This window comes from Psammomys obesus, unplaced genomic scaffold (assembly GCF_907164565.1).
Source record: "Psammomys obesus unplaced genomic scaffold, mPsaObe1.curated_primary_1811, whole genome shotgun sequence".
Classification (NCBI taxonomy): Eukaryota; Metazoa; Chordata; class Mammalia; order Rodentia; family Muridae; genus Psammomys; species Psammomys obesus.
The window spans coordinates 10942451-10961118 of NW_026590767.1; the positions used below are offsets into that span (position 1 = coordinate 10942451).

Sequence of the window (18668 nt, forward strand, 5' to 3'; positions counted from 1 at the left end):
GAGGAGGAGGAGGAGGAGGAGGAGGAGGAGGAGGAGGAGGAAGAGGAACAGATTATGGGAATCTCCTGAGCTTCCCACCCAGGGCTGTCCAACCTCAAGTCCCCTTGAGCCTTGAGTGCTTCTGCCTGGGCCTGCTGACAGCAGCAATGGTTTTTCTTTCTTAAGTAGCAACAAAGCCATTTCCCAAGTATTGGAAGTATGTGTTTCACATGTAGATATATCACAACTACCATGTCCTCACCTCCTCTGGACTTGTCTTGGAGCCTTTCGGTAGATGAGACTTGTCAGGATGACCACTGCAACCACTAGGATCACCACGACCATGATTACACTGACTATGAGGCTCCTAGATGCTGTGGGACACATGGCCACATGATCATCCAGGACTGGGGATGAGCTGAATCAAGAGCTGGGGAGGGCCCTTGGGAGATGCAGCCTTTCAGTCCCCCTTGACCACGTCCTGGGTCCCACACCCCACATATGGTCAAGTGCCTGAGGACTCCAGCAGAGGGCCCAGTACATTACACCAGCTCTTCTGGCTCTCCAGCAATGGCTTAGAAGACGTGGCAGTGGTGAGTCCCAGCCCCACAGTGCCACCGTCAAGGCCTAGCCAGTTCCCCGAGGCTGTGTTGCTGTGGACAGCCGCAGGCTCAGTGGCTACTGGGAAGGAAGACACTGTGGGGGTTGTGGAGAGTGGCCCTAGATACCTGGGCCACAGCTACCTAGGCTTGTTTTGAACAGGACACTGCCCCGTGTCACCTTTGGGAAGTAGAGATATGTGATCCCTCCTAACCCCCTTCAAAGCCGGCACCCCACAAATACCAGCTCTTGTAGTCTTCAGGACCTTACCTGTTTGTTTTTCTGGTACTTCTGCCAGCCGCTCTGCACAGTAGGGTGGGGCCCAGCCCGCATGGCAGTGGCACTCCCCCTTATGGTTGCATACCTGGCAGGGAGAAAGTTGGCCTCAAGGACAGGTATACCATGTGGCAGCAGGGCAGGATACAGCATGCAGAGTCCCTTCCATCCACCCACGTATGTCAGCCTTGGGCTTATAAAGAATCCTCCCCAGTGGCCACACTGTCCAGTGGCCACAAGCTTAGTGGAGGGCACTTGTCCTACCTCAGCCCCAGAGAGGCCTTATGATAACCTCCATCAGAAGGATATAGGCTTGTTCAAGCCCACATTACTATACCCACAGCTCTTTCTGCCACAAGTTCTAACAGACAGGTAAATGGTGGCAACCACCCAGCTCAAGGGCACCAGACAGTGGGTATACTGGGACCTGGGTCCTGAGGCCGCACGTACCCCGTGGTCGTTACACTTTGCAGAGCAGCTCTCAGATCTATATACACGGAGGCCCTGGCAGTGTCCGTTCATGCAAACCTGGAAGGTGGAAGGGGCTCTTGGGTAGCTGGCCTAGACCCAATCCCAACCCCATTATCCTCAAATCCAAAGGGAAGTTCAGGTCAGCTAGTATGGTCACACTCCAGGATACCTATGCTGTTGTGTGTGTGTGTGTGTGTGTGTGTGTGTGTGTGTGTGTGTGCGCGCGCGCTTGTGTGGAGGGGGCTTCAGGCCTGAGGTGGTACAGCAATGGCTGATGCCTTGGTCACTGTGGGTATGGTGGTCTCTAGACGGGTGTCTGCACTCACCAGGCTACCTTCCTTCTCAGTTCTGACCAGGGCATGATAAAGGCTCCATGCACATGCCTCCACCAGCTAACACTGTCTGTCTAGACATCAGCAGAGACTCATATGGGTGCATTTGTTTTTCCACAGCCCTGGATGGCTTTCAAGTGCTCTTCAGCTTACCTTCCCCTCCTCGCACTTGGTGCCTGGGAGTACTGGCTCATAGATGCCAGTGTTGCTCTCTGTTTGGAGAGCATGGCAAATTCCATACTGGGAGGAGAAAGTGCAGGAGGAACGTTCAAGCGGCTTCTGGCCTCCCTCACAGTACAGCACCCCACATCGGTTGATCCTGCAGACAAAGGGCAGCCTGTGGTCCCAGGTGTCCTGGGCATGTGCTCAGGTACCTGAGTGCTGCAAGAGACAGTCCTAGGACCTTTCCTTCCTCAAGAATGACAGGCTCAATCTGATGACTTGAAGCAGGGCAGGCTCAAGGAGAGCCACCTGCCTCCTTTTCGGGAAGTCTCTGTGGACCCACCTGGCCATTGAACACATGCCACATGCAGCTGCCAACAGTTTGGCCTTGATGCTTACCTGCCAGGGAGTATTCTGCCATTGCAGCCCCAAGGGATGGTAAAGGTAAAGCAGGAGTCTGACGCAGCCCGGGCACCTGTGGGGCCAGGAGAAGTTAGCCTGGCTTAGGTCATAGACATTCTACAAGCTGGGCCTCATCCTCTGTACTCATGTCTGCCTCACCTGGCCCCCACAGATTCTGGCACTGCTGTGTCAGTGTGGGGCAGCTCCCATCAAAGCAGTAGCCCCCTGGGCAGGGGGTGCCATTCTCTTGGAAGGCATCTTCAGGACATGCTGGATTCTGGCCATCACAGAACTCCTCCAGGTCACAGTTGTCCTTCATGGGACGACACAGCTCACCTGCTGGCTTCACCTGGTTCCACAGAGAAGTTTACTGTGGGGTAAGTCCACATGATGCCTTTACAGATGTCCCATTGCCTTAGGTTTAACTGGGGCATATCCTGGGGGAAGTCCAACTTACCTTGCACTCATGACAGCAGGCACCAAAGGCACACTCTGCCCCCTTGGCCAGCTGGCAAGTGGTGGCATTGCAGCAGGGGTTCTTACATTCCTAGGAGGACAATGATTTGAGCAGCTAAACCCAGACCTGGCTCCAGGGCAGATTGGTTTTGGGTGACCACTGGGCAAGGGACTGCAGCCAATTTCTCTCCTTATAGGTTATTAGGGGCTCAAAGGGAAATGTAGTGACTTGTGATCCCAGGGGCCACATGTGGGGTGAGCAAACAACACCAGGCCTGAGAGGCTAGCCTAATCAAATGAACCTTTGACTGAGGCCCCCACACCAAGGCAGAGGCTGACCAGCAAGGGGCAGGGTTGGGCTGAGACAGACCTGAGGTGTACCACAGTCACACTCCTCTCCGTGCTCCACAAATAGGTTTCCACACACAGGGCCACCCACAAACCGGTTGACATCTGGGACATTGGTCAGGCAGCCTGTCTGGGGCTTTGCCACAAATGACTCTAGGTCAACCTGGCTACACCTGCTGAATATCTTGGGGAACTTGGAGCTAAGGGCAAGAGATGTCACCGTTAGGAAGAGCCACATGCCAGTCTGTCCCTTCCCACCCAACATGACCCACAGGGCCTTACCCAAAGCTTCCAGTCATGATGCAGCCACCACTGTCAAGAGGTACAGGACAGTAGCAGCCTGGAATGTTCTCATCATGGCTCATGCCCAGATTGTGGCCCAGCTCATGGGCCATGGTAGCTGCTACACCAACGGAGTTTGTGGTGTGGTCCTATAAGGATTTGTTCATTAGTATTATCTTGCTACCATCTACCCACATGCTCTCTGCCACCCCTAGGTGCCCATAGACACGATACTGCTTCCTGCTAACAACCTAACATAAAACCAGGTTTCAAGTTCATCCTCAGAGTAGGTTGCTGCTTCATGGTGTCTTTAGGGACCTAGGCTGACACTTCTGCCCCACAACTCAGGCTCTATGTTTGACTGTACTGCCACTAGACAGTTTGGCAAACTTGGGCGAGAGTTTCTTTTACCTGGTTCACAGCTCCTGAGTACCGGGAACACAGGGCAGACACCTTAGCCAGTCCGACAGTGGTCCCAATGAAATCAACCCCCCTAGAAACAGACATGACATGTATGTTCTTGACATGGTTCCTGGCCCCGCTTCATCCCTGCACAGCTTTGCCTGGGGGTTCTGCCTTGGAGGCCAGCCTGTACAGAGGCCAAATCTCTAGGGCTTGGCTCTGTGTCCCTGTGACAGATGGGTATGCCCACCCACTCACGTGATAAGTTGCACGTTGTCATGTGGGTGCCCTCGCAAGTTCTGTTCCCTCCAAGACAAGAAGTTCTCCAGTGTAACATTGGCATAGCGGCTGATGTAGAACTTGTCCCTGCTCCATATCTCCAGGCCCACCAGGACCACACGGACATTGAGTACCTGATAAAGCTGCAGAATATGAGAAGGCCCTTGGAGTCAATCCAGGAGTGTGGATGGATGGGGGCATTACATACATTTTGCCACTAGTAGGTCCTGAGCTCAGTAGAGAGCCCTGAACCAACCCCCCTCTTGATTGGCTATCTTGCCCTTCCCACCCTAAACAGCTGCACCCTCTCTTCAAGTATCAGCACCGCTAGGGCACCCCACCTTGTCCACGTGGTTTACAACCTCCAGCACTCGCTGGCGCACAGCTTCTCTGCTCCCCAACATCTGGAACTAGAAATATAGGACTTTTAGGCTGGGGCTTGGCAACCTCATCCCAGCTCATCCAGCCCACTCAGCCCCTGCATCCCATACCTCTTGGCTGTCCGTGACCACATACAACTCCACATAGCGGGTTTCTCTGGGTATTAGCCAGTTCTAGGGAAAGAAGCCAGTCAGAATTCTTGGCCTTGATCTCAACCTACCCCAGAGCCTAACTCTATGTTGGGAGGCAAAGTCTAGACATCTTCAATGCAGTGGGCCTTCTCTGTAGCTGCAGGGCTGAGTCAGACCCACCCCCCGGGCCTGGGGCCTGCTCCGGGCCTACAGAGAGCCATGCTTATACGGAAGCATGGGGTCTGTGACGGGACTGGTCAGCAGGGGATGCCGCTACTCACCCGGGGCTGAGACCTGTAGATTTCTAAGGCCCGAGGCCCCAGCTCATCCAGACTGGTTTCGCTGACTCCACAGGTCCCGGCCTTCTGTTGTAGATGATTTGCCTGGTACACTGCATGCTGCCCCTCTTCATCACCATCCAGAGGCTCAATCAAGTGGACAGTGGACCCAACTCGGAAAAAGCCCCTGAGGGAGAGAGCCAGGCGAACACAGGTTATGGTCAGCTTGTTCCTACCTACCCATCTGTGAGGACAGGTGCTCCATGCTTGCTGACTCAGAACAGCCACCTCCCACCCTTGTGGGAGACGACCAGGCTTATGGGTACAGGAGGAGAGAAGGCACATGGTTTAGTACAGCCAGTAATTGCTAATGGAGCCTAAGCAAGAGCCCAAACCCTTCCAAACACAGAGCAGGAAAGACATTTTTTTTTCAAAGTCTCAGGCCGAGGCCCTTTTTTTTCACTGCCTCAGTTTATCCTTATATAGAATGAGACTTCCTGCCTGGGTCTGCAGTACACACCTGAGGCCAGCACAGGTGCTAAGGCTGGCATCTGAGTCCTGGTACTCTTCCACATGGCCCTGGTAAAGGCAGTGGTCCTGAAAAAGAAGTGAGGGAGGGTCATAGGTCTTGCTGCCATGATCTCACTGGCCCCGGGAAGGTTGTGTTGGCTCCATACCTGTGCGTGCAGCTGCTCCGTCACCTCAGAGCCATTGGCAGCTGAGTAGGTCTCTGTGTAGCCTTTGCTCAGCAGGTCCCTGAAAGAGAATCACTGAAGTTCCCTGGTTCCACCTCGCACTGAGCAGCAACCAGAGGGCACCTGGGCCGGGATTCTGGCACACAGAAGCCTGTGTACTTCCCAATGGACTCAGGGACTACTCCAAGGGCCAGAATCTGCTTACCTATTCTTCCGAAGGTGCAGGGTGAAACTGTGCTCTCTGGTCCCAAGAGCATAGCTCAGACTTTCTGGGTACAGGTCCTAGAAGGGGAACTCAGGGTGAGTGGCCTCAGCTTAAGGCCAGGGATTTGCATAGCAGAGAGCCTTCCTAGGAGAGCTTGGGGATTCATTAGTTTCAGGCAGGGAAGCAGGTGGCTAGGACCAGGCTGAACTGTTTGGGGGGACAGGGAAAGCAAGTCTCCCAGATGAAGCAGAAAACAGAGTTCCATGGTCTCTTGAGCCATTTCCCCATCTGTTCACAAGGACGACGATGATGATGATGATGATGATGATGATGATGATGATGATAACGATAACATTCCTTCCCAGAGAAAGCAGGGTAGGAGTGGCAACCATGGCAAGATTGCCACTAAATCTGGGGCAATATGGGGGTGGTCAAGTTGCACAGAGCCCCGTAGTTACCACTATTGTACAGCTGGCTATGATGTCCACCTCAAGATGCAGGGCAGGTGTGTGCTATCCACTCTATGACCCTTCACTCATACACCATTTGTACAACCAGCTAGCCCTAGGGACAGCATACAGCAGGAGAGACAAAAGCCCAGGAAGGGATGTTTCCTGAAGAGCCAAACAAGGACAGGGCTAGAAGTCTTCCTGGAGGTCTATAGGCAAGTCTCAATTCTCAGCCCCAGGAAGTCCCAGGCTGAAAGAACATTCACATAGCTTTAGGGTGAGCAGCTGTTAGCTAATCTACTACAAACCGCTGCCAACTGAAACTGGGGAGTGGCCTGGGGCGGCACAGCTGCCGTACCTTTCCTGGGGGAGAGGCCTCTCCAGGCTGGGCCAGTGGTCTCGAAAGGAGCAAGGCAGCAAGTGGGTCCTAGTGCCTACTTTTAAGGCCGCAGACTCTGGTTCACGGTGGTAGCAGGAGGAAGGAAGTTGTGAGCACAAGAAGGAGGAACTATAGTCATGCCCAGAAGCACAGTCAGATTTAAGTTCTGGAGCTGTGCAGGGCAGCCCCTAAAGTCTACTGGTCCTTTTATAGAAACAGGTTATGTGGCCAGGCTAATAAGCAGACTTACCTCGTGGGAGGGCAGAGCTCTGCGGGATCGGGATGCAGCTAGGCGCCGAGGCCATACCACCTCATACTGTTCCACATGGGGCAAAGGAGGTCCAGGGGCTACTACTACAGGAAGAAGAAATGGGGTCAGAGGCACAGCAGGGACTGTCCCACCTGAAGCAGTGTCTGGCCAATGTTATCTCTCTTTCTGGGGGATCACTACATAGCTCAGTGCCAGCAATGGGATCTGGCCCCATGGTCCAGGTAAGAGCCTTGTGCCTAAAACACCACTGGATACACAGTACCCGGAAGGACCCCATCCACTCATCCCATCCTTCCCAGTGTGTAGCTGGACCTACCCAGGACACATATAGGCCCTTGGTCTGCCTGCCAGATATCTAGAGTTGACCTGATCTCATCTTTAGTTACATGGTCATATCTAATTGAGGAAGAAAGCACCCCTTCCCTTAGGCTTTTCTCTCAACAGAAAACTTCCTATTGAACAACAGATGAAGGACCCTCTGTTGGCAGGTCCAGTTTTAGAGACCACCTATCACAAAGAACTGTCCTTTTCAGCAGTGACAAGACTGCAGCTGCTTTTTCTTCTTCTTTTGTTTTTCAAGACAGGGTTTCTCTGTGTAGCTGTCCTGGACTTGCTTTGTAGACCAGACTGCCCTCAAACTCAGAGATCCACAGGCTGCCTCTGCTTCCCTGAGTGCTGGGATTACAGGTGTGGGCCACTGAGCATGGCTAGAGCTGCAGCTTCTTAACCCCAGAGTTCCAGGACTGAGAGGTAAGAGAGACCCCTTCAGCCAGGGGCCTGCCTCCCAGAACAGAGGAAAACCAGTAGGTTCCAGTAGGTGGCAGGACCCCATGTCACTAAAGAGGTGGGACCACTGCACCTCTGGCTTTCTGTCCCTGCACAGCTAGGGGGCTCTGCATCCCCCAGGAGCCCACAGATGAACCTTGCTACCCAGGATTCCTACAGCAGCCAGGAAAGCTGCCCTGTGGGTGCCACCTAGTGCTGTCACTGTTCCCGTAACTACCTCAAGGGAAAAGTCCCAGGAGCCAACTTCTCTTACACTTCACTTTTGAAAAAAAAAAAAAAAAAAAAATCTCAACTCTGATCTTTTCTGTATCTACCTATTTTCTCCACACCGAGGGAACAACTCCAGGGAGGCAAGGTGACCTGACCATTGTAAGTGGCTACTAGGCAGACACCAAACCCTGAACAGGTTCCTTGAAGTCAAATAATCATCACTTACCTGGTGTCCATAGGACACTGAGTAGCCAGAGGCCAAGCATGATGGGATCTTGGGCACACTGATCCTAGAGGTTCCACAAAATACTGTCTTGAGCACTGCTCTGGTACTTCTTTATGAGAGTCCTTCCTAGAAATCAGGACTGGCCAATCACTGGGCTGCGGGGTGGGGCTGGGCGGGGCTGGGAGGGGCCAGATGTGTACACCTCTGAACCAGCACGCTGCTGGCAGCAACCTGACTCGAGAGCAGCCTGGAGTTACAGAGGCAAGTAGCCTCTGGGTAACTTTGTGTCTTCAGCTGGTCTCCCATGATTTTAAACCAAATTAACGGGAACTGGAGATGATAAATGGACCAACTTGAGCAATTTTGCAATTCTATAAGCTCCCAGTTCTGGTGGGGAAACCATAGCCTTTCCTCCCAGCCCTGCCAGAGTTTGGGAGTGCCAAGTGGGTGGAATCTAGGTGGAGGAAGATGACTTTTTGGAGGGGAAGTGACTTGTGAACCTGAAACTTCAGAAAGTGGGAACCCTTTGTCTTTAACTGGAAGGTTTAGGCCAGTGCAAGGAGGGACAGTGTGAGCCAGCCCGTGGAAGCTGATACTTCCAAAGCTCATGCCTAGTTCCACCAGGCTTCTGAGGCCTCACTGGGGAGGGAAATAAGGGAAGAAACTAGAAAGTTGGGTGTCTAGGCCCAGGTGACCAAGTGACAATAAGCAGGAAGTCTGACTAATCCCTGGAAGTTCTAACCTCACGGAAGGGGTCCTGATGTACCAGGTTCCTCGTACAGGCCTGGATTCTGTCCTTCGTGTCCCAAGGGTAGGACTGTCCAAGAGCTAGAGCTTTCAGCACCTCTACCATGGCCTGGTTCCCAGCTTCTCTAGGTGGGTCTGTTACTATGGGAACCCAGGCCTCTTGGGAATGTGGTCAAGCCTGTTTATCATTTGTGCAATGTTCCCTACTACTAGCCATCCTTGTGGGCACAGATGTGGTTAGACCTCACAGACCCACCCCACCAGGGGTAAGTAACCTAAGGAGGGAGACACCTAGACTACCAGCTGGGTATGACAGCTCATCAGAAAGGGAAACTAGCAGGGCTGGGTTGGTATCTTGGATCATATCTTGAGGACTGTACCTAAGGATTAAGCTGGGGCACAAATGATACTGTTACACCACTGCCCTTGTGAATGAGATAAGGTCATACATGAAGCAATAGCATAGGAATCTCACCAACAAACTGCTGCCTGAGGTATCAGCCTACAGTGCTTAGGGCTAGAGCAGACAGCAGGCTACAGAAGGCAGCAGGCAGAGCTCTTCAGTAAAGCTGATAGGATCTTAAATACTCCTACACTGCAACTTAGGTGACAGTGAAGGTTCACTGGGTTTTCGTTTTGTTTTTTGAGACAGGGTTTCTCTGTGTAACCCTGGCTGTCCTGGAGTCACTTTGTAGAGCAGGCTAGCATCAAACTCACAGAGACCACCTCTGCCTCCAGAGTGCTGGGACTAAAGGTCTGTGCTATCACACCTGGCAAGCAATGTGTTCTTAATCAAGGGCACAATCAAAAGCTGTTGCCAGTGAGACCATTGTCTTCTAAATCCAACCATCCACAGTGAAAGTGAAAGAACAGGGTATACTCAAAGGCCGGGAACAAGTAGGGCCAATTCTGTCTTGCACTGGCAGAAATGCATTAGAAATGATGGGTACTCACTCCATCACACAACACAGACTCAACTTATTCCCAACTTCACCCAGCAGGTACTCTGAAGGGCTTGCAGCTGGGCCCCATGCAGACCTGGGAACTGCAGGTCAAAAGCCAGAGACATGGGTTTCTGGGCTCTTGGAGACAGGCCAGTAAGCTACTCTGCTCAATCTAGCATTCATTCTGACAACACTGGGTTGGCAGACGGACGCTTACTCAGGCAAGCCTGTACATGCTGCAGACCAGAAGAGAAAAAATAAAAAACAAACAACAAAACAAAACCGTGGTTGAAGAAGCAAGCACTCTAGGAGGGCTCGGCTTAGCTAGCCAGTCCTGACTGGGCCATTTGGGCTTATCTACATAGGGCTAATAGCCAAGAGAGCTGCCTCTAGGTTCATTCTCACACCTCCAAATACTTCCTCACTCCCGAGCCCACCTGGAGCAGGTGTTTAAAACAAGATTCTGAAAAGGACACATCTATTTACAGGAAGGGTGGCTTAGCTAGAGCAGGCCACCCTGGAGTAGGGGAATGTCATATTAAGGATAGACATACTGTCCACTCCAGGACTGATGCAGAAAACCACTGAGACAAGGCAGCTACAACAGAACTTGTTAGCTACTCTGCTGAGTAATTTCAAATGAACAAAGGGCATCCAGACCCTGGTTCAAACAAGAGTAGCTTCCAGCTTGAAGCTTAGCCTGACCCCAAGGATACTACTCAGAGGATACACCTTAAGAATTCTTGGAGAGGGGACTGGAGAGATGGCAGAGCAGGTAAGAGCACTGTCTGCTCTTCCAAAGGTCATGAGCTCAATTCCCGGCAACCACATGGTGGCTCACAACCATCTATAATGTGAACTGATTCCCTCTTCTGGCAGGTGCAAATGCAGATAGAACACTCATATACATAAAATAAATAAATCTTTAAAAAAAAAAAAAAGAAAAAAAAAGAATTCTTGGAGGAAGGGCTGGGCATACACTGGCCAAGGGAGGGTAGCTTTAGTCTGGAATCATGCTGCCCCCTAGTGCCGGACACACAGGCAGCTCCAAAATGTGTAGAGAACAGTCCCAACCCCAGGCTACATGGCATCTTCTAATTATATTGCTCCTTGCACACACACTATGCATTGTTTTGTCTGAGGCTAAAAGCACCACCCCTCACATGAAGCATGTGCACTCTGGTACAGGCAACTTACATTTTTTATTCTTTTTCTGAGTACATGTACGTATGTGTGTGTGCATGTGCTTGTACATGTGGAGGCGAGAGACTAACACCAGATTATTTCTTCTATCACTCTCTACCTCATCTTAAATATTCATTTATTTATATATTTTGAGGTCTCTCATTGAACCTGGAGCTCACAATTTATCTAGACTAGCCCAGTGAGCCCTAGGAATCCGCCACTTCCATCATAGAAACCATTGAAATCCAGCCTTTAGAGGGAAAGGGGATTAGGGAAACTGCAGGATATGCACTGGGAATACAGAAGTGTTCCATTATACTCAGCATTTTATGTAGGTGGTGTGCTGGCTAGATTTACATCAATTTCATACACAACAGTGTCATTTTAGAAAAGGGACCTCAAATGAGAAAATGCCCCATGAGATTATCCTATGGTGCATTTCCCTAACTGAAGGTTGTTGATGTGCCAGGGAGGAACCAGCTCACTGTGAACGGTGGTGCCTCTGAGCTCGTCCTGGTCCTGGGTATGATAAGAAAACAAGCTGAGTAGCCATGGGAGAAAGCCAATAAGCAGCACTTCTCCATGGCCTCTGTATCCCTTTCTGTCTCTAGGTTCCTGCCGTAACATTCCTGGATGATGGGCTGGACTACAAGCTGTAAGATGAAACACAAACCCTATCCTCTCCCAGTTCTTGATTATGGTGTTTGTTTTGTCACAGCAATAGAAGCCCTAACTAAGACAGGTGGTAAGGATCTGGATTCAGGTTCTCATACTTGCACAGAAAGCATTTTACTGACTGAGCTTCTTTTCAGGCCCATGGAAAGCATCAAAAAGGAAATCTAGCACCTTGGAAAAGAAACTCATTGAGCCAAGTTGGAAACTCAAATTATATTTAAACAGTAATAACACACAACACCCACATTCCAGGAACACAGTATTTAAAAACTAAGCTCATTGTGCAGGGATGGCCACCCTGGGTACTGGTGCTGGAGGGCCTCGTGGGACAGACACTTGGGGGGCAACCTTCTGACTCCTCTCTGCAGACAGGCGTTCCAGGCGTTCCGCATAGAAACCATTGAAATCCAGCCTTTAGAGGAGGGAAAGGGGAGTTAGGGAAACTGCAGGATTGGGCAGAGTCCAGCCCAAGCTGAGAAGATACACAGGATCTGTCATGGGTTGTCCACGTGGCAACCTGTCTCCTTCCAATCATATAAAGATCAGTGACAGGTATAACCCAGGGCCTCTTCCAGGCAGAGGGAGGGGCATGCGTACCTGCCAGTGGATGGGTACATGAGCAGGTCTCAACCCTGGTGGGCCTTATTGCATGCTATGGGCTTGGGTTCCCATCATCCAGCATTTCCTGGCAAGTCTGAGGGTGCCCCAGGTTTGGGAAGCCTGGCCATGACTTTTCAGTCTAGTGACCCCAGAAACTAGGGCATTGTAGGATGGCACGGAATACTAGATGGTCCCAATGTACAAACTAGTACTTTTTAAAGGGCAATTTAGTGATGGTATCCAATTCCTGGATGAAGCCAAGCCCCTTCCCTTTCCCAGCGGCAAGCAAACTACCCTCACCAGAGTATTCACAGCTGACCCCCTCTTCCATGGTCTTTGCCCAGATTGGGGAGCCTACTGCAGGAACTATGTGGAGCAGGGTACAGTGGAAGCAGATGGCAGGGCTGGGCTTCAAATTCAGGAAGTGTCACTTACCTGGAGATGACACTGGCCATGCCATGTTCACAGTCACTGGTGCTGTAGACACTTAGTCGGGCCAGCAAATCAAGAAGATGGGCAGAAAAGTTTTTGTCAAAGTTATTGATGGTGGCCTCGAAACCAGAGGCCAGCTGAGGTGTATCCACGTGCTCAGACAGGTGCTGAAAGTAAACCCCCAGGAACTCAGCATTGGTTACTAGGGAGGCACTTGGCCTCTCTGGAGCCACAGCATGCTCTTCCTTTGTAATCTTAGTTTTGAGACAGATCACTGCTGCCATTGTTGAAGCTAGCTTGTGATTCTCCAACCACTACTTCCTGAGTGCTGAGATCATACGCATGAACCACCACTTCTGGCTCTTTTTTGGAGACAGAGTCTCATGTTGTCCAGGCTAGCCTTGAACTCACTTTGAATGTCTGGTCCTCCTGCCTCTACCTTCCAAGTTCTGGGACTGCAGGCATATGCCACCATACCCAGCCTCTAGTTTTTTAATGAAAACAAAACAAAACAAAACAAAAAAACAAAAACAACTAGTTCTGCCACGTTTCCATGTTATACAAGATGGGAAGTTGGGGCATCATAGCACAGCAAATGAGAAACATTTGGGGCAGCAGGCCCAGCACACAGGGGTTTCTCCAGCTGCAGGTCTGATTTCAGGATTACTGGTGCTTTTCTCCTGGCCACTAATAAGCAAGAAGGCCTTGGCTTATGGCCCTCACATGCTCTCAGACTATCTCCCATTTGCCAACTCCTGACTATGAATCCTAGAGGCTTCATAGGTCATCTGTCCAACTGACTATTATAGTCAGGGAAAAGCACTTTAGCCAGGCTAAAGCGCTGTGCTCCAGAGCAATCCAAGCCTATCCCACACAATACTGTTGCATAGATGTCTTCACAACACTCTGGAGGCCAGATGTCTGGAGACAGTTTTAAGAAGAAGGAGGACTCTAGTGGCTCTGTTTGGAACCTAATTTCAGACCTGTGTTTTCCCTGTCATAGGGAAGGAATGGGTGATAGAAGTTCTCTGTTTTATTTTGAGACAGGGTTTCTCTGTATAGCCTTGGCTCTCCTGGACTTACTTTGTAGACCAGGCTGGCCTTGAACTCAAATCGATCCACCTGCCTCTGTCTCCCAGAGTGCTGGGATTAAAGACGTGCAACATCATGCCTGGCTTGGTCTCAAACTTGTTATAGAGCTGAACCTGGTTCCGAACAACTGATCCTCCTGCCTCTACTTCCCAAGTGCTAGGATTCCAGGTATAAGTCACCACACCTGGCTTTATGTTTGTCTTGTTTAAGATTTTACTTTTCTTAAGTCTGCAATGCTAATACTGTCACAGCTGACTAGCAAGAGGGTCTTTCTGGACAAGCCACATAGCCACATACCTTCCTGGTGGGTTCCTTCCGAAGGCGATCCTCAATCCGTTCAGTCTCTGTGGGTGGCCCCTGCATACTACCCTGCTCCAGTGTCAGCCGGCCTAGCTCACTGTCCAGTTTCATGCTCTGTGTAAATTTCTAAGGGTGATTCATGAGGAAAGGTATTGGTTAGTTCCAGACACAGTGCTCTGCAGAAGACGACAAGTACCACCAGGTACACAGTAGCCAGACACACAGAGACACAGAGCTGTAGACAGGATGTTAGGTGGAAGCATTCCCAAGGGGAAGGGGAAGGGGAAGGGAGAGGGGAAGAGGAAGGGGAAAAGGAAGGGGAAGGGGAGAACAGTCATTTCTCAGTGGCTATCAACTGATTTTCCTAAGAACATCGTTGTTTCATCTCTCCCTACGTGAGAATTAACATGGCTCATAAACATCTTAGGAATGAGCTTCACAGTCCTGCCCCCTCGATTACCACCTACACCTCCTACCTTCTGACTGTTCCAAGGTGCTACCTGAAGAGCACCTGGCTCCCAGCATCCTCTAGCCCAGAGACCCCAGGCTACCCTTCTGTCACCTGATATTTTTTGCACTATTTTGGACAACTGCTTGTGGTAAGTTTGACCAAACTTAATACCCAGTTTTGACAAATGAATGCAAAAACATTTAGAAGAAGCCTAAGACAGAGACCACCACAAGAAGTACTGTGAAAAAAAAGGCAAGGCCTCTAGAAAGCTTCACAGGAGAATGGGTGGCCACAAAGACCAGGAGCTCTGCATGGACAGAAAAGCATTTGGCAGCAGCCTAGACACTGTATATACCCACGCCGTCTTCTTGTCCTCACCTGCATACAATTGGTAAACATGACACACACAGACATGAGCTTGGAGAAAACCTTCAGCAGCTCAGGGTTCGTCAGCATGCAGTCTTTCAGGCAGTTGTCAAGGAAACTTGTGTGGTGGCCAAGAACATCGTCAATATTGGAGGCCTGCAAACAAAGGCCTGAGCTGTCACTGAAGACACTGTGTAAGCGGGCTGTCAGTTCTGGCTTAGCACTCTACTTTCTGCCTGTACATTTCCATTGTCTCAGTGGGCCTGTGTCTCTTAGAGACTACTTGTCTCCCTCCCTCCTTTCTCTGTTTCCTCCCTCATCTCTCTCCCGAACATGGGCAGCAAGCAGGCAGATGTGCACATCTTTTTGGCCACTGTGACATCGGGCTAGTGCATGATGGTGCTCTGAAATACACTCTGGCTGGGGAAGAGCCTTCCAGATGCTATGATTTGTAGAGCAGAAACTCACAGATTTCAGGTTTTTCTCAAGGATGTGCCAGGTCGGTTCCATTACTTCAAACATCATGTAATATTGAATATTCTGGACAAAGTTGAGCATTCGCTGCCGCAGGGTAAAAGCACCAGCAAACCTGAGTGCATAGAGAATGGTTACTGAGGAGGTGAGGCAGAATCAGCCCAAAGCACGTGCAATACATGACTCCCACCTCCAACTGAACAGCAGAGTAGACTGTCATGACCCTAGCTCTCATGTGCTGATAGTTCAGACACAGGAACAAATGACATCAACAAGGAAGATGCCTCAGTGCTTAGGCCTGAGGACATTCACTCCGGCGTCATCAGGGTGTCAAGTAAATGTGTTACCCAGCACGACTCTCATTCCCCCGCATCCTGAAAAGACAGAACCAAACTAGCCTTGCCATGGAGAGAAAGAGCAAGATCTGTAGCTAACTCAGCCACCCAGAGCAGGTATAAAGGTCTCAGTAATGTGTCCTCAGTTGGTGGCTATATGAGGAGGCTTAGGATACGCAGTCTTGTTGTAAGAAAGGTGGGCTTTGAGGTTTCAAAAGACTAGAAGGAAATAAAAAGTCCAGCAGCATTTGAGACCTCTTACTGTCTCCTGCTTTCTCTTCAGGAAGCATGTGCTCTCAGCTGCTGTTCCAGCTGCTTGCTGCCATGCTCCTGGTGATGGCTGTGATGGACTCTTATGCCCTCTGGAACTATAAGCCCAAAGTAAACTCTCTTTTATAACTTGTCTTGGTTATGGTGTTTGATCACAGCAGTAGAAAAGTAGCTAAGACATCAGGTAGGTGGGAATACCAACAACTACCACCCTGGCTGGCTCTACACACTTGTTTTACTGGGACAATTTTCCCCCCAGATCTACTTTCAATTATATATATGTAAGTTGTGAATGTGGTATCCCCAAAGGAGCGCAAGTGCCCAAAGAGGCCAGAAGAGGATCCCTTGGAGCTGGAGTTATAGGCACTAGTGAGCTGTTCAATGTGGGTGCTGGGAGCGGAACTCTGGTCCTTTCCAAGAGCATTACATGTTCTTAACCCTTGAGCTACCTCTCCAGTTCCTTGAAACAAATTCTTAAGAAATCTTACCCTCAACCTTTCCTTTAAACATCATCCATCTCCATGGACTAGTGTACAAAAGGTCATCAGAACTCTTTCCAGCACTTATTGTTCTATGTACCCAGAAAAAGGGAATACAGAGAGAGGCTTGTGTGCTGCAGACAGAACCTGAAGTCAGTCTGAGGATATAGATGGTGAGTATGCAGCTAGTGGGAAAGTCATGATAACAGGTAAGCCGAAAGTGACTTTCTAGCAATGTTTTCAAAGACCCAAAACACAGAGCTATTTTTCTTAGAATGACAGAAGGACTCACCACTTAGCAGAGTGCAGCGCATGCTGCTTGGCGGTCTTATTGCTGATCCAGACACTGCAGAGCTGCCTCTCCACATGCTTGCAGTAGAACATGTGCCGGAAGAGCATCTGGTAGCGTGTGAGTGCCTTCCTACAAAGAAGGGCATGTCAGGAACCTGGGCAAGGCAGCGGGAGCTTCCGGCTGTCTGCAGGGGTGGCACCAACAGACAGTAAGAACAACCTAGCATCTTCCAATGTGAGACTGCCCAACCAGGCATTTCTGACTCCCACCCAGCTCTGCACTGAGCTAGAAAAGCAACTAAGTTTCTTAAATACTAGTAGAGGCCCCATGTGGTGGCCCATGACTTTAATCCCAGCACTCGGGAGGCAGAAGCAGGTAGACCATTTTAAGTTCTAGGCCAGCCTGGTCTACAAAGTGAGTTCAAAACAGCCAAGGCTACACAGAGAAACCCTGTCTCAAAAACAAAACAAAACCAAAATAAATAAATAATGAAGGAAAGAAATAAAGAGAGAGAGATAAAGAAAGAGATACTGGTAGAGGTTAAACACCAACTGAAAAGCCTTAACTAAAAAGTTAGGTTAGGGTGTAGCTCAGTGGTGAGCACTTTCCTGACCATAAATGGCCTGGGTCACACAGGCTCACCTGTTGATAATTAGTGACAGGGGCCACTTGACCATGTAGTCAAAGGAGAAGGCCTCCAAACCACTCAGTGTGAGCTCCGTTGGGTCTGCATGTGTCATTGCTTTCTCCTGCTTGGTCTCAATGGCCAGAACCCGCAAAAGCTGGGTGATGAGATCGTGAGGCATCAGGTCAATCTTTGGGGGAAAAAGAAAACAAATGATGCATCCATAATTGTTTTAACCCTTACCTACCCCTGAATGGAGGTGGAAAGTAAGTAAATTTCTTAAATATTATTAGAGGTTAACTACTCACTAATAACCCTTACTTAAAAAGAGCTATGTGAGTTCAAGGCCAGCCTGATCTACATAGGACAGCCAGGGCTATGTAAAGAACCTATCTCCAAAAGGAAAAGTTAGGTTGGGATGTATGTAATGCACTGGTGAGCACTTGCCTGGCAGATGTGAGATCCTAGGTTCTATCCTCAGCATCACACAGGAAAAAAATTAAATCAAAGCACCTTCCATTAAAATGAAGACAAAATATAGGAAGCTTACTTTTTTTATAATTTTAATTTTATTGTATGTACATTAGTGTAAAGGTGTTAGGTCCCTTGGAATTGGCATTACAGGGATTTGTGAGCTGCCATGTGGGTACTGGGAATTGAACCTGGGTCATTTGGGCGAACAGACAGTGCTCTTAACCATCTCTGCAGCCCGTAGGAAGTTTTTTTTGGAAGCTTACTTTTTAAAGACTTATTTTATATTGTGTGTATCTGAGAGCATTACATGTATGTATGTAAACATGTGCACATCTGGTGGTACCTGTGAGGTGAGAACAGGGCATCAGACACACTGCAACTACAGATACAGGCTACCCAATGTGGGACCTGGGAACCAAACCCCAGGTCCTCTGCAAAAGCAATGACCACTCTTGTGCTGGCTAGTTTTATGTCAAACTGGTACACGCTAGAGTCATTTGGAAAAAGGAAATCTTAAGAAAATGCCTCTAATTTGCCTATGGGCAAGACTATAGTCCATTCCTTAATTAGTGATTGATGAGGGGTTGCCCAGGCCACTGCGGGTAATACCACCTTTGGGCTGGTAGTCTTGGGTTTTCATAAGAAAGCAGGGTGAGCAAGCCATGAGGTGCAACACAGGAAGCAGCAGCCGCTTGTGGCCTGTTCACCGGGTCCTGCCCCACCTTCCCTCAGTGACAGAGTGTGATGTAGAACCAGAAGTTGAAATAAACCCATTGACTCAAGCTGGTTTTGGTTATGGTGTTTATAGAAACCTAAGATAACTGTGAACCACTGACCCATCTCTCCAGGCCTAAAATAACATTTTAAATGTTTCTGCTGTTGTTACTATAAACGAGAAACAGAGAAACTGAATAAATTTTAAGAGTG

At 49.7% G+C, this 18668-nt stretch overlaps 2 protein-coding genes across 5 annotated transcripts in view; both read right to left on the reverse strand.

The window, feature by feature from the left end:
- The window catches only part of Adam8 (ADAM metallopeptidase domain 8), a 14336-nt gene extending 5483 nt beyond the window's left edge, over positions 1-8853 (reverse strand). The window contains exons 1-19 of the mRNA XM_055608856.1: positions 8748-8853; positions 6758-6861; positions 5680-5756; positions 5457-5535; positions 5300-5376; positions 4783-4966; positions 4481-4543; positions 4331-4399; positions 3969-4132; positions 3720-3801; positions 3309-3457; positions 3049-3226; positions 2680-2769; positions 2382-2571; positions 2220-2295; positions 1812-1977; positions 1306-1383; positions 850-943; positions 242-353 (exon numbers count right to left, since the gene is read on the reverse strand). Of these exons, the coding sequence (XP_055464831.1) occupies positions 242-353; positions 850-943; positions 1306-1383; positions 1812-1977; positions 2220-2295; positions 2382-2571; positions 2680-2769; positions 3049-3226; positions 3309-3457; positions 3720-3801; positions 3969-4132; positions 4331-4399; positions 4481-4543; positions 4783-4966; positions 5300-5376; positions 5457-5535; positions 5680-5756; positions 6758-6861; positions 8748-8853 (2138 nt within the window). The remainder of the gene's footprint in view (positions 1-241; positions 354-849; positions 944-1305; positions 1384-1811; positions 1978-2219; positions 2296-2381; positions 2572-2679; positions 2770-3048; positions 3227-3308; positions 3458-3719; positions 3802-3968; positions 4133-4330; positions 4400-4480; positions 4544-4782; positions 4967-5299; positions 5377-5456; positions 5536-5679; positions 5757-6757; positions 6862-8747) is intronic.
- A 2891-nt stretch (positions 8854-11744) lies between these two features.
- The window catches only part of Tubgcp2 (tubulin gamma complex associated protein 2), a 32189-nt gene continuing 25265 nt past the window's right edge, over positions 11745-18668 (reverse strand). For all 4 annotated transcript variants that reach the window (XM_055608908.1, XM_055608907.1, XM_055608909.1 and 1 more), the window contains exons 12-18: positions 17285-17457; positions 16643-16771; positions 15261-15381; positions 14805-14948; positions 13973-14101; positions 12587-12750; positions 11745-11963 (exon numbers count right to left, since the gene is read on the reverse strand). In XM_055608908.1, the coding sequence (XP_055464883.1) occupies positions 11828-11963; positions 12587-12750; positions 13973-14101; positions 14805-14948; positions 15261-15381; positions 16643-16771; positions 17285-17457 (996 nt within the window). In that variant the 3' untranslated portion in view covers positions 11745-11827. The remainder of the gene's footprint in view (positions 11964-12586; positions 12751-13972; positions 14102-14804; positions 14949-15260; positions 15382-16642; positions 16772-17284; positions 17458-18668) is intronic.